The sequence below is a fragment of the Kogia breviceps genome, chromosome 17, assembly GCF_026419965.1.
Source record: "Kogia breviceps isolate mKogBre1 chromosome 17, mKogBre1 haplotype 1, whole genome shotgun sequence".
Lineage (NCBI taxonomy): Eukaryota > Metazoa > Chordata > Mammalia > Artiodactyla > Physeteridae > Kogia > Kogia breviceps.
In genome coordinates, this window is record NC_081326.1 from 13,665,192 (window position 1) to 13,677,999 (window position 12,808).

At 41.8% G+C, this 12,808-nt stretch overlaps 1 protein-coding gene across 8 annotated transcripts in view; it reads left to right on the forward strand.

Moving 5' to 3' along the window:
* SULF1 (sulfatase 1) overlaps positions 1-12,808 on the forward strand; it is a 156,442-nt gene that overhangs the window by 92,156 nt on the left and 51,478 nt on the right. For all 8 annotated transcript variants that reach the window (XM_067018040.1, XM_067018043.1, XM_059042697.2 and 5 more), the window contains exons 5-6: positions 2,928-3,167; positions 11,978-12,129. In XM_067018040.1, coding sequence (XP_066874141.1) covers positions 2,928-3,167; positions 11,978-12,129 — 392 coding nt within the window. The remainder of the gene's footprint in view (positions 1-2,927; positions 3,168-11,977; positions 12,130-12,808) is intronic.

A 12,808-nucleotide genomic window follows, 5' to 3' on the forward strand; every position in this document is an offset into this window, starting at 1 on the left:
GCCATGGCAACACCTCTCAAAGACTTCTTTCTTATCATGTCCTTCATGCCTTTGACAAAGAACTTGCTCTGCCGTCATTTTGTCTATTCTGTCAAATCCAAATATCTCTGCCCAGCCTCCAAGCTATTGGCTAGGTCTGCTGCCCATTTCCTCAAGAGAAGTCTTCATATTCGTTTTCATTCCAGAAAATCCACATGCCATTTTCATCACTCCACTTAACTTCTTCCCACCTCCAGTGCACCGTGCATACCACCTTCCCCGTGCTACCCATGATACACTTCGCCCATCCCACGTTTTTCTCCCTCCTTTCCTTCCATTTGTCCTCATCTCCTGCGGCAGAGCTCTTATTAAACATTGCCTCCGGTCCCTGCTGTCTTTATATGTCCTGCTACTGCTACAGCCACACTCACACCTACCTTGCTTTGCAGATATCCCTAAGCAATTTTCATATGTAAATCCTCATCTGGATAGTTTACTGCTGAAGATCAGAGGCAGCAGAGAATTCTCCATTTCTTTTGTTAATGCTACACTTTGGGGGGATCAGTCCAGAGAGTTGAGGTCAATAGAATGAAAGCTCAGCATGAAGTGGGTCCTCACTACATGCTATCCACCGATGGCAAAAAGGTTGCTTGATCCTCTGAATACAACCAGGGGAGAAAAAGCAGTTAGGAATCCTCCTAACTGAAGCATATTTTAGGGATCTCTAAGGAGACCCAATTAGAAACCATCTTTTCTGTTTTCATGTGAATGGTAAGAGCTCGTATGTGAAAAAAAAATCAGGCTAACTGTGGTTTTTGGATGGCTGCACGCTTCTCTTCTGCTCTGAGTGCTTGCCTGGTTTGCATTACGATTTCCTTCCTTGTTGGAAAGCGACATAGACTTTCTCCCTTTCTTTGGAAGAAGTAGGACCTGTTGGAAATGTGAGGCTCCAGGACTGAAATGCAATGGCCTTGGCTGTAGTGCTCTGTAGTGCATTTCTTGACAGGTCCTGAAAAGACTATTGAATTCTGGCCTGAGCTTTTTTTTTTCTGCAGTATTTGGATGGGTTTCAGCTTCCATGTTTGGCTGGATAATCGAAATAGTTTTTTTTTTTCTTCCTCAGCAATCGTATGTACAATATCACCCTTTACAGTTCAAATGGCATACTTTACTACTATGCAGATACGTTTGAATGCAATAGAATCATAGCTCTTTCACAAACAGACAACCCATCTTTTAAAATGACGTAGAAACAGGTGAAAATACAAACTGGTCGTACTCTCCTGGTAGAAAAACTGGCAGGTATGTGGTGAGTTTGCTAGAGGATACCAGCTTACATTGAAGATCTTTTTAAAATTAAACACAGGCATTTTGCAAACCAAAACTACAATGAGGTATCACCTCACACCGGTCAGAATGGTCATCATCAAAAAAATCTACAAACAATAAATGCTGGAGAAGGTGTGGAGAAAAGGGAACCCTCTTGCACTGTTGGTGGAAATGTAAATTGATACAGCCACTATGGAGAAGAGTATGGAGGTTCCTTAAAAAACTAAAAATAGAACTACCATATGATCCAGCAATCCCACTACTGGGCATATACCCTGAGAAAACCATAATTCAAAAAGACACATGTGGGCTTACCTGGTGGCACAGTGGTTGAGAGTCCGCCTGCCGATGCAGGGGACACGGGTTCGTGCCCTGGTCTGGGAAGATCCCACATGCCGCGGAGCAGCTGGGCCCGTGAGCCATGGCCGCTGAGCCTGCGTGTCCGGAGCCTGTGCTCCGCAACGGGAGAGGCTACAACAGTGAGAGGCCCGCGTACAGAAAAAAAAAAAAAAAGAGACACATGTATCCCAATGGTCATTGCAGCACTATTTACAATACAATAGCCAGGACATGGAAGCAACCTAAATGTCCGTCAACAGATGAACGGATAAAGAAGATGTGGCACATACATACAGTGGAGTATTATTCAGCCACAAAAAGGAACAAAACTGAGTCATTTGTAGAGACGTGGAAGGACCTAGAGTCTGTCATACAGAGTGAAGTTAGTCAGAAAGAGAAAAACAAATATCATATATTAACACATATATGTGGAATCTAGAAAAATGGTACAGATGAACCAATTTGCAGCACAGGAACAGAGACACAGGCATAGGAAACAGATGTGTGGACACAGGGAGGAAGGAGGGTGGCATGAACTGGGAGGTTCTGATCCACATATATACACTACCATGTGTAAAATAGCTAGCTAGTGGAAACCTGCTGTACAGCACAGGGAACTCTACTCAATGATCCATGGTGACCTACACAGGTGGGAGCGGGGGCTGGGAGGGAGGCCAAGAGGGAGGGGATACATGTATACGTATAGTTGATTCACTTCGTTGTACAGCAGAAACTGACACAGCATTGTAAAGCAACTATACCCCAGTTAAAAAAAACAAAAAAACAAAAAACAGGCATTTTGGAAGGACTTTTCCTTAATTGGAAAATTTCTCCCCTGTTTTATTTCATACGATTGAAACATTCTATCTCGTCATCTCTGCAGTGTCTGTGGCATGGTGCGAGTGTGGCAGGCCAGGAGTTTTGATGCTCTGTTTTGATGCTCTCTGATAATCTTCAAAGGGCTGCTGGCCTTGGAATCTGCTCCGTCTCTAAAATTCTAGCTTTAGTGATCAGATAAACCTGCTTTTCTTTTCTTTTTTTTTTTTTATGAAGGAGGCGAGGAGCTGAAATGTGTTTTTATTCTGCAAAAATACTAGAGATCGCAGAATCCCAAATGTTGCATTTGGTTCTAGAAATGAGAAGCTCCTCAAATGATAGACCCCTTCAAGCTAAGGAAGAGAAGTTAACAAGTCAGGGGGAACAGAGCCCCTGAGTGGCGCGGCATGGGTGGGTGATCGTGCAGTGCTGTCTGTTAACAATGCTGGCATTGTGCCTTCCAGGGTCCCTGCAAGTCATGAACAAAACCAGAAAGATTATGGAGCGTGAGGGGGCCACCTTCACCAACGCCTTCGTGACGACGCCCATGTGCTGCCCCTCCCGCTCCTCCATGCTCACGGGCAAGTACGTTCACAACCACAACATCTACACCAACAACGAGAACTGCTCTTCCCCCTCCTGGCAGGCCGTGCATGAGCCGCGGACTTTTGCTGTCTATCTGAACAGCACCGGCTACAGAACAGGTAAAGGGGGAGCTTTCGAGCCCGTGAACCTCTGGAAGATACACTGTATGGTGAAGCGTATGGCGTTCCAATCGGTCCCTAAGTGGAAGGAGCTGAGGCTAGTCTCTCTCAGCATCCTCCCCGTCCCTTACTTTTCCCTCTGATGAACGTCCCAGAGAGAGGGCCCTTAGAGAAAAGTCAGTGAGTCTCAGCAGACACGTTCAGAAAGTGTTGTCCCCATCAGAGCAACCGGCAATTGGAATTTTCCAGGAGAACCTGCAACCGAAGTGTTTTCATCCCGTGAACGTGCTTACCTCAACCTTCCAAATCTCCAGGCATCCCAGCGCAGCTTGAGGCTTGTCTTAATTGTTGGCAAATTCTTGCCGATTGGGTGAGAAATCATCAAGCGCTTTGAAATTGCTTAGCACCTACCCCAGGATCTGGGACACAATAGATTATCAAAATGATTTACTGAATTCGTACGTAACTGAAAGAAATCACCCAATGAGGTGTACCTTATTAATTCATCTATTTATTTACTCATAATTAATAGGATTGGGAGTTTCTTTAGCTTAGTTTTGGCGACTTTTAGATCTCAAGTATTCGCCCCCATCTCCCAGGAAAGGAGGGCATCCCAATTGCTACGTCTTCTATCACTGTTTCACCTCCATAGATGAGCAGTTTGGTTAGTTGGTCTTTTGCAAACTGGGGACCTCCTTCCAGAGAGGTCATGAACATGATACCAGTCTAAGAAAGAAGCAAGGCTCCTTCCTGTCAGGTTGCCCCCAGAGCCTTTATTCTCCTAGCATTTATATGCTCTCCTGGGGTTTTCTGAGCATTTCTTTATGAAAAGAAACAAAGATATTGATTGAGGGGCTGTAATGAAAAATAATTTTTGCAGAACCAACTAAGACGTATTCATAAGAATTAAGGGTGTCGTAATTGAAGCTTGTTGAAAAAGATTTTCAGGTCTGCAGATTCTCTATTCTGAAGATTTAAAAGGAAAGGATATCAGATAAACGTATTCTCTCAAATCTCTTTTAAAAATGAAATTAATCTTTTCCACTGGACTTAGGAAATATGTGGCTGTCTGCTTCTTTACAGAGCGCCTTGTGGGCACTTAATACTTGTTATTTATGGATGAAAATATTGATTGTGGATATGATAGCACTCTCATCCATAGGCATTCGAGAGCTCCACTCACAGAAGAAACTCCTCCCATGAGCCTCAAGGGTGTTTGCTTATGCTTCAGAAAGAAACTAGGTTACTCAGAGTGCCTTATCCTGAGTGTGTTTTCCCACATAAGTGATTTAAGTTTATAGCACCTTTCACCTGCGAGCTCTAAAGCAATTTGCAAATCTATCAAACATCCCTGTAGGGTTCATAAACAGCAAATGTACTTAGCTCCATTTTATAACTGATGTGGAGATTTCAAATACTGTGTGAGCAGCTCAGAAGCAAAATCAGAAATGGTCCCCTGATGCCTGAGTCCTGATTTTGACCACCGAATTGTGTTTCATTTGCGAGAAGCATTGTATGAAATCAGTGCCTTTCAACTCCCAGGCTCCCTTATAATTTAATTCCTAGTAGCAGACATAGAGAGGGAGAGAGAGAGTTGGAACCTAGGGAATTAAAACTCTCACTGTATCCAGACCGGTGTGGACGGTGTTCATCCTAGGAAATGGAGATGCTGGTGACACAGAGAACCCTGCCCAGAACTTAGAACTGTCGATTAGGACTTGCTAATTCATTTCAGCGCTAAATCAAGAAAGGGCAAAAAGAAGATAATAAGTTCTGGAGAGATAGTGAACAACAGTGTGGCTATAGTTGACAGTATCATATCGTATACTTGAAATTTGCTAAACGGCTAGATCTTGGGTGTTCTCACCACAAAGAAAAAACTGGAAACTAGCAAAGATGTGAAGTGATGGATATGTTGATTGGCTTGGCAGTGGTTAATATTTCACAATGTCTAAGTATAGCGGACCATCAGGCTGTAAACCTTACCATTTTTTTTTAAAGTTTTTTTATTATTTATTTATTTTTGGCTGCATCAGGTCTTAGCTCCGGTTCGCAGTCTTCTCTCTAGTTGTGACGCGCAGGCTCCAGGGTGTGTGGGCTCTGTAGTTGTGGCGCCCGGGTTCCAGAGCACGAGGGCTCTGTCGTTTGCGGCACGCAGGCTCTCTGGTTGAGGCGCGTGAGCTCAGTAGTTGTGGCGCGCGGGCTTAGATGCTCCACAGCATGTGGGATCTTAGTTCCCCGACCAGGGATCAAACCCACGTCCCCTACAGTGGAAGGTGGATTCTTTGCCCCTGGACCACCAGGGAAGTCCCACCTTACAATTTTTTTTTTTAGTTTTGTTTTAACATCTTTATTGGAGTATAATTGCTTACAATTTTTGATTGTCAATTATATCTCAATAAAGCTGGGCAGTGGGGAAGAAAGGGGGAAAAAAGGGAAATGGATATTTGATGCTTGCTTCCTCTGTACCAGGCACTTTAAGTTTTCTCACCTAATTCTTCCGGAAACTTTGAAAGGATTTGCCCATATTGCCAGTGAAGAAACAGAAGCTCAGGAGGGTTTATCTGAGGTCACAAGCTAGTCCGTGACAGACTGAATCCAGCACACCTGACTCCAACATCTTTCCTCTTTCTTTATTTCTTTATCTTATTTCTTTACATATATTTCTATCATGCTTCATTCCGAAGTGCCTGGCAGAGACACATCAAACATAAGATACAGAGCCATAAGGACACTGTCTAATGGAAATGAAGGGTAGAACCAGTTAAAATCAAGGCAAAGGTTAATATGCAAACTGCAGGCATACCACGGAGTTGTAGAGAAAGGCTGTATATTTGGAACTAACTTCCAGATGGCAAAAGCAAAAATGGAAATGCCATCCATTACACAGCTCTCTGGGTCACCAAGAAAAAGCAAATCTGTTGCTTCGAAGAAGTGGAGTGTCCTCTGGTACTTGTTTCAATTATCCTATGCCGTGTCCACCCTACAAGAGCTTGAATGAAACTCAGAGATAATTTAGTTTGTCAATTCCTTTGTTCTCAGACGAACAAATTTAGACCTGCCAGATTAAGGTGACTTGCTGAAGTGACACATCGGATGTTCTAACAGGAAGAGTAGGCAACAGCAGTTGGGTCTTCAGGCCTCTTTCCAGTATGCTACCCCAACCTTACGGGTTAGGTCTAGGATGAAGCTGCAGACCATCAGGCTTTCCCGGGGACAATTGTCATTCCTTCGGTGCAGCCCAGTAGGCCTGCTTCAATCAGCTGTCCTCTTCAGGGAGAGGAGATTTGCTCCTGGAAACTAACTCAGATTCTGACGCCAACCTTCTTCCCAGGGGTCTAGACACTTAGGTAATAATGGAATTTATAGTGAGTCATCCTGTAAAGTAAAAGGAATTCTTTAAGGGAAACAGGACTTTTCCAAACACTTAGGACTCATCCGAACACTTAGCTATGAATAGAAAACGGATGATATACACTCAGGAAAATAAATTTTGATGTGCCCGTTAGTAAATCAGAGAAATTAAAAATTGGAAGACTAAAATGGCAGTGATAATGAGCTACATAATTTAAATTCATCTTTGATGGGAAAATATTGACATGTCTCCGACGATTAGGAGGGAAAGATGTCTCTGTGGCATTAATTATCGATCCAACCAGGGACAGAGACCCATTTGAAAATCCACAGATAAGCACATCAGGATGACAGACATCTTAGGAAGTTAAGAGAATCGGTGAGGAGGTATTAAACCAGCATATTTATGAGCCACTAAACTAGTTGGGGAGGTGGGAGGAGCCAATATATAAAGATTTTAATGTTTTCCTAACAATGAATACGTTATTTGGAACATTTAGCTGAGAACCTAAGGAAGATAATGACGGAAACTGAACTATGTATTATACATAAATATCCATCTAGAGAAAAGCACAAAGCAGCAATCAGTTTTATGAAGAACAACTCAGAGAAGACAAATTACTAAGAGGTTTATTTTGGGAAGCATCCAGAATACATGGATTTAAATGAATTGAATTGATCCAATATTGTATTTACCATTATGTGACATGATTTTTCTTTTTCAGAACCAAGGCATATTTTTGGACTGGCTGTAACTTAAATTTTTCTAACTTTACTCATGGAAAATATGACTCTACAACAGCTTAAATGTTTAAGAAGGGAAAATACAGTAACGTGTCTATTGCATTTTCTGTTCTAAGTATAGTGGGAACGATACTGGATTATCTATCATAAAAAGGAAAGTTCTGCCTGACTATCTGCTCAAAAAAGTTTTAGTTTAAATTTCTTGTGAGGGTATAGACATGAATGTAAAACCTGGCATAAATTTTAAGGTAAGAGTAATAATCCATGGGTTTTTTTTAACATCTTTATTGGAGTATAATTGCTTTACAATGATGTGTTAGTTTCTGCTGTATAACAAAGTCAATCAGCTATACGTATACATATATCCCCATATCCCCTCCCTGTTGCACCTCCCTCCCACCCTCCTTATCCCACCCCTCTACGTGGACACAAAGCACCGAGCTGATCTCCCTGTGCTATGCGGCTGCTTCCCACTAGCTATCCATTTTACATTTGGTAGTATATAATAATCCATATCTGAGAGGTAGCATCAAGTGTTAGAAAAACCCCTGAACCGAATGGTGGAGAACTGGAGTCACATCCTTACTCTGCCTTAACCTTGTTTTGAGAACTTGTCCAGCCCAGTTTTCCGACCTATATAATGCAGAGATTTTTCTCCTGTCCAAAACTATTATATATTGTAATTTTACTATAATCACTGTAATCATATTAATTCCTTTAAAAATGGTAGTGTTCAAATTATAGTCATAATACAGGATATGTAAAATCACATGTGAATTAAATTTTAGTCATACTAATTATTCTTCATATCACTGGGGTGAAAGGGCCAATATTTAATAGAGACCTGCAATTAAAATTTTTGGAGAGAATTCTTTTTGTAACAAAACAACGTAGACAGATTAATCAATTTTCTAGTTTTGTGTCTTTTTACATTACAAAATTTATTTAGTTACTTATAGCAAGTATATTGATTCTCTAATATGAGATGTTTTCAAATGTAGAGTTCTCTAAAAGTAAGACAAAGTAATATTCGTATTTTTATGAATTATAGTATTATCGATTTTTGATAAGTACACAAACATAAGATATAGCATACCATAGTATGCTATTTATTGAGCCACACTATGCTTAGAACTATACTAGACATTGGTGTATGAAGATATATAAAGTAAGATTCCTGTCTTTGCTACACTTACAATCCAGTTGGGGAAGCCAGGCTCATGTGTACGAGGTCACCTAAGAGTAGATCATAATTTTAACTTGGTTCAAAATTATGTACATTTTTAGTTACTATCAGCGAAGTCCTGCCCTCCCAAATCTAATAATACATGGAGTAAAAGCTCAATTAGTATATCATTTGTTATATTCAATAAGATTTGACTTCCCTACAGCATCAGAAATCTTTTTGTCTGTGTGGGTACTATTGCCGACCTAAAAATAAATGCTTTTGCCTCAAATGGCTCAAGGGAATTTTTCTAAGTATTATGTAACAGGTAGTCCTGGACAGAAGTAGCATGGCCTGAAGTCAACAATCATTATACTCAGGTCTTTCTGATCTTTCTCCCTGTCACCCAACAACCCCCTGCCACCTTCTTAAACAGCTGTGAAGGGAAGTGTTTAAGGGCCCAGAGAAAAGGATGCTACAGAAGGAGGGGTAGGTGGTGTGGTAGTGACATATTCACAGAGTAGTTAAGTTGGGTTGAATTGCCAGCGCCAAAGGATAGAAAAACTGCAAACCACACCCAATATAATGGCAATACGGGCGAGAAAACGTAGTTCATCTTAGGGAGGGAGAAAGAGATTTAATACATCTGGAGGAAAATAATTAGAAGCCCAGATAATCATTTGCAGAGCACTGCCAGGAAGCGTAATGTTGAAAGAGGCCAGGGGTGATTACAAATGAGCCTGAGTCTTAGGAGGCAACAGGAAAGGCCGAGTAACTTGAAGCTGACGACGCTGGGTGCTGCCTCATGACGCACGAGGTCCCCGGTCTCTCTTGGAACCAGTGTGCCGGGTGAGGCAACATCTGGAATAGTGAATACATTTTTTACACGCCATTAACACAAAGACACCGAAAACCTGGAGGGGGTTCTAAAGCACATAACAAGGACTATTAAGAGACTTTAAGGAATAGTTTATAAGGGGAGGATTAAGAGAAAGGGCAATAGCCATGGCAATGGGTAGAAAACAGTTCTAAATCATCTAACGCGTAAAACAATGAGGGAAGGGCAGGAATGACTTGTTATGGCTTCCCTGAGAGGAAAACAACAAACAAAAAGCAGAGAACCAAAACTAAAAGTAGCAGGAAAAAAAAAAAAAAATATATGGAACCTCTCAAGCAGTGTTTTCAGATGCACAAGTGCAGAGCTCTAGAACAGGATTTCCTTGCATTGCAGGAGGGTAAATTATTAAAATCAGAGCACAGATCATTGAAAGGCTAATGATCACAGCCGTGGTCATCATGATACTGTCAGTGGCAGCATTTTAAAAGGCCTTGTTATGTGCCAGGTACTGTTTTCAGTGCTTTACATATGTATTCATTCTTTTTAATCCTCACAACATCTCATACCACTATTGTTATCATCTTCATGTTTTTCCAGAAGGGGAATTGGAGGCAGACAGAGGTTAAGTAACTTGCCTCTGGCCGTATAGCTAACAAACAAACAGAGCCAGGATTTGAACCCAGGCAAGCTGGCTCCAGGTTTTATATTGCAAACCACTAGGATCTTTTACAGAAGGAGAGAAAAGTGGGGGAAACCCCTGGGGATGAGGAGCAGGCCAGGGGAAAGAGCTGGGCTTGAGGTTATTAAGTGAAAGGCTTCTGGAAACAGTCCCGTTCTGAAGTCATGCTGCTGGGGTGTGGCTTTGGTCCGCAGCCTGTGACTCTTAAATCACGTTGCCTTTTGTCGGAAAGGAAAATCGTCTTGTGGTTCGGTGGGAAAAGGTGGTTCGTCTCTGAAGACGAGAACCCCTCCTTAGAAGAATTTCTACTGCTTGGAGCCAGCTCAGAGGGAAAGCCTCAGTCATAGCTGAGGGACCCTGGTAGAATCCTCAAGCAGTGGGTGTTCGGCTAATTGACCACCTGATTGCAGATTCAACATATAAACAGTCATTCAACAAATAAACAAACATTGCTGTGTTTCTCAGACTTGAGTCAGCTCTTCAAAGAAAGTAAATCCAATGGGAAGTGTCAACTTAGTTCTAACTCTGAAGCTCTCCTCTGTGAAAATATTTAGACCAAATCAGCTTTTTTTAAAAAAAAAATCATAGCTCAATTGAAAACACAACATTTAACAAGTCCAGAACAGGTACCATCCCCAGAAGACATGGGGCTCCATGAAGCCCCGTTCAAGAAACAAAAATTCATGCAGCCCCTAGACTACATGCAAGGATGAGGGGAGGGAGGTCCACAGATGAGGTCAAGGCAGTGTTTTCCCTCAAAACCCTTACAGTTTAAGGGAGATTAGGCTCCTACGTGAACATAACTATACCACAGGGAAGAAAGGGAAGACAGCTTCAGAGCCACAGAAATAAAGTGCTGTGGGATCGGGGCAAAGACTGGAATTGAAATGGCTTCTGCTCTGGGCTGATTCATACAGAGGGTGGCAGAGAGAGTAGCACAGGCAAAGGTGGAGAGGTGGAAACCAAAGCAAGTAGAGGCAACACGGAGAGAGGGGCGATTCACAGAGACGTGAGAGATGGGGTTGGAAAGAGAGGGATATTTTCCAGAGGCAAGGAAGGGCTTGGATGGCAAGCTGTCAAACTCAATGTGATTCTGCAGGCGAGGGGGGCCATCCAAGATCATGAGAAGGTAATGTGACCCGAGCTGGTCTTCAGGAAGCTGGCGGTGAGAATGGAAAGACCCTGGAGCCTGCATAGGAAAGCCCGTCAGGAGACCGTGCGCCCCCATGAGGGGTGTCAAGTAATCAGGAAAGAGGGACAGATCCCAGAGCTCCGAGCCCACCGTTGCATAGTGGCCTTTCTTGGGTGTGACCGTGCCAGAGTTACAAATGTGAAGTCCTTCCAGTGGCCTTTTCAACGAGCAGTGGAGTTTTTGTGGCACATATACCTCTATTTTACTATAATTCTATGAACATTAGTCGTCTAGGTTGTAACTCCATGTTGCTAGGATTTTTGATAAACACATTTGCAAAATACACACAATGCAAACACCGATGACATAAAATACATGTGACATAAAACCCCTGACCACGTCTCATATAAACGGAGTTTACTGCGGTTCCTTGGCTGGGAAAACATGTACTGTCCTGATAGGCAAAAACAAAGACAAGTTTTTCAATAGCGTTTTTGTAATTCGCAGCTCTCAAACAGTTAGAAAACTTATTTTATCACAAAGACAACTTTCAGTATTCCAAATTTCATACTGGCTACTTCTCTGATTGTTATATCAACTTAACAAAAAGGTACGTTCTGCTTTTATCACTTGCACTCGGAGTATCATGATCATGATGGCGATTTTACCGAACTATATCCATGTACTTGGGCACTACTTTTATTTTATTCAAAAGGAAAATGCGTATGTGTCACCTTGCTAAATGATCAAAGTATTACATGAATGTTATTCTGGCATCCACTGTTACCAGGTTAACTTTTGTTTCACTGCCTTTTTTTCAAGTCATAATTTCATGTTGATGCATTTAGTTATGCTTAATCATTTCATATGAGAAAATAATCCTTTTTTCCCATTGCAGCCTTTTTTGGAAAATACCTCAATGAATATAATGGCAGCTACATCCCTCCTGGGTGGCGAGAATGGCTTGGATTAATCAAGAATTCTCGTTTCTATAATTACACTGTTTGTCGCAACGGCATCAAAGAAAAGCATGGATTTGATTATGCGAAGGTAATTTTCAGGCACTTTTACACTGCATCAATTTACTTTGTGCATAATGGGGGAAAGCCATTTTCAGTGTGTTAGCCCGTACACTAGATTGGCTTTCTACATTCTCACAGTATTAGAATGAGAAATTTTAAGGTAATTTTAAACTCCAGGCAAGAAAAAGGCTCTCAAGGAGCACTGACTTTGAATAGTGATTTTTTCCCCCCCATTACGATGAAAGGCAATCAGCCTTTGATGAAAGTATTATCAGAAAAATCATAGATGACTCCACTCTGTCTCGGGATAATTTTTGGTTTTTTCCTCCTCTAGAGGACTTATCCACATAATCATATGTTCATCTCATGCTGTTTTGCTTTTCACTGGGGTGAAAGTATATTCTGTCTGTGGCTTCCAATATAGATGTAAGAATAACAGCAGACAAGTGCAATAATCGAAAGTTGAGCTTGCTTTTACTCCTGTCTGATCACACTTTGATATTGACAAGGACACCTGCCCCATGGCAGCTAGAGTCCACAAAAGTCTGTAAGGCTGTCAATCCTAGGATTTCCAAATCAGTTCATAGAAACTGAAATGGACATGCCCCACAGTTCAATCCTAGGATTTCCAAATCAGGTCATAGAAAATCAAATGGACATGTCCCATGGTTCTCTAACAAATGGATTCCAGAGTAGACTTTGTAAAA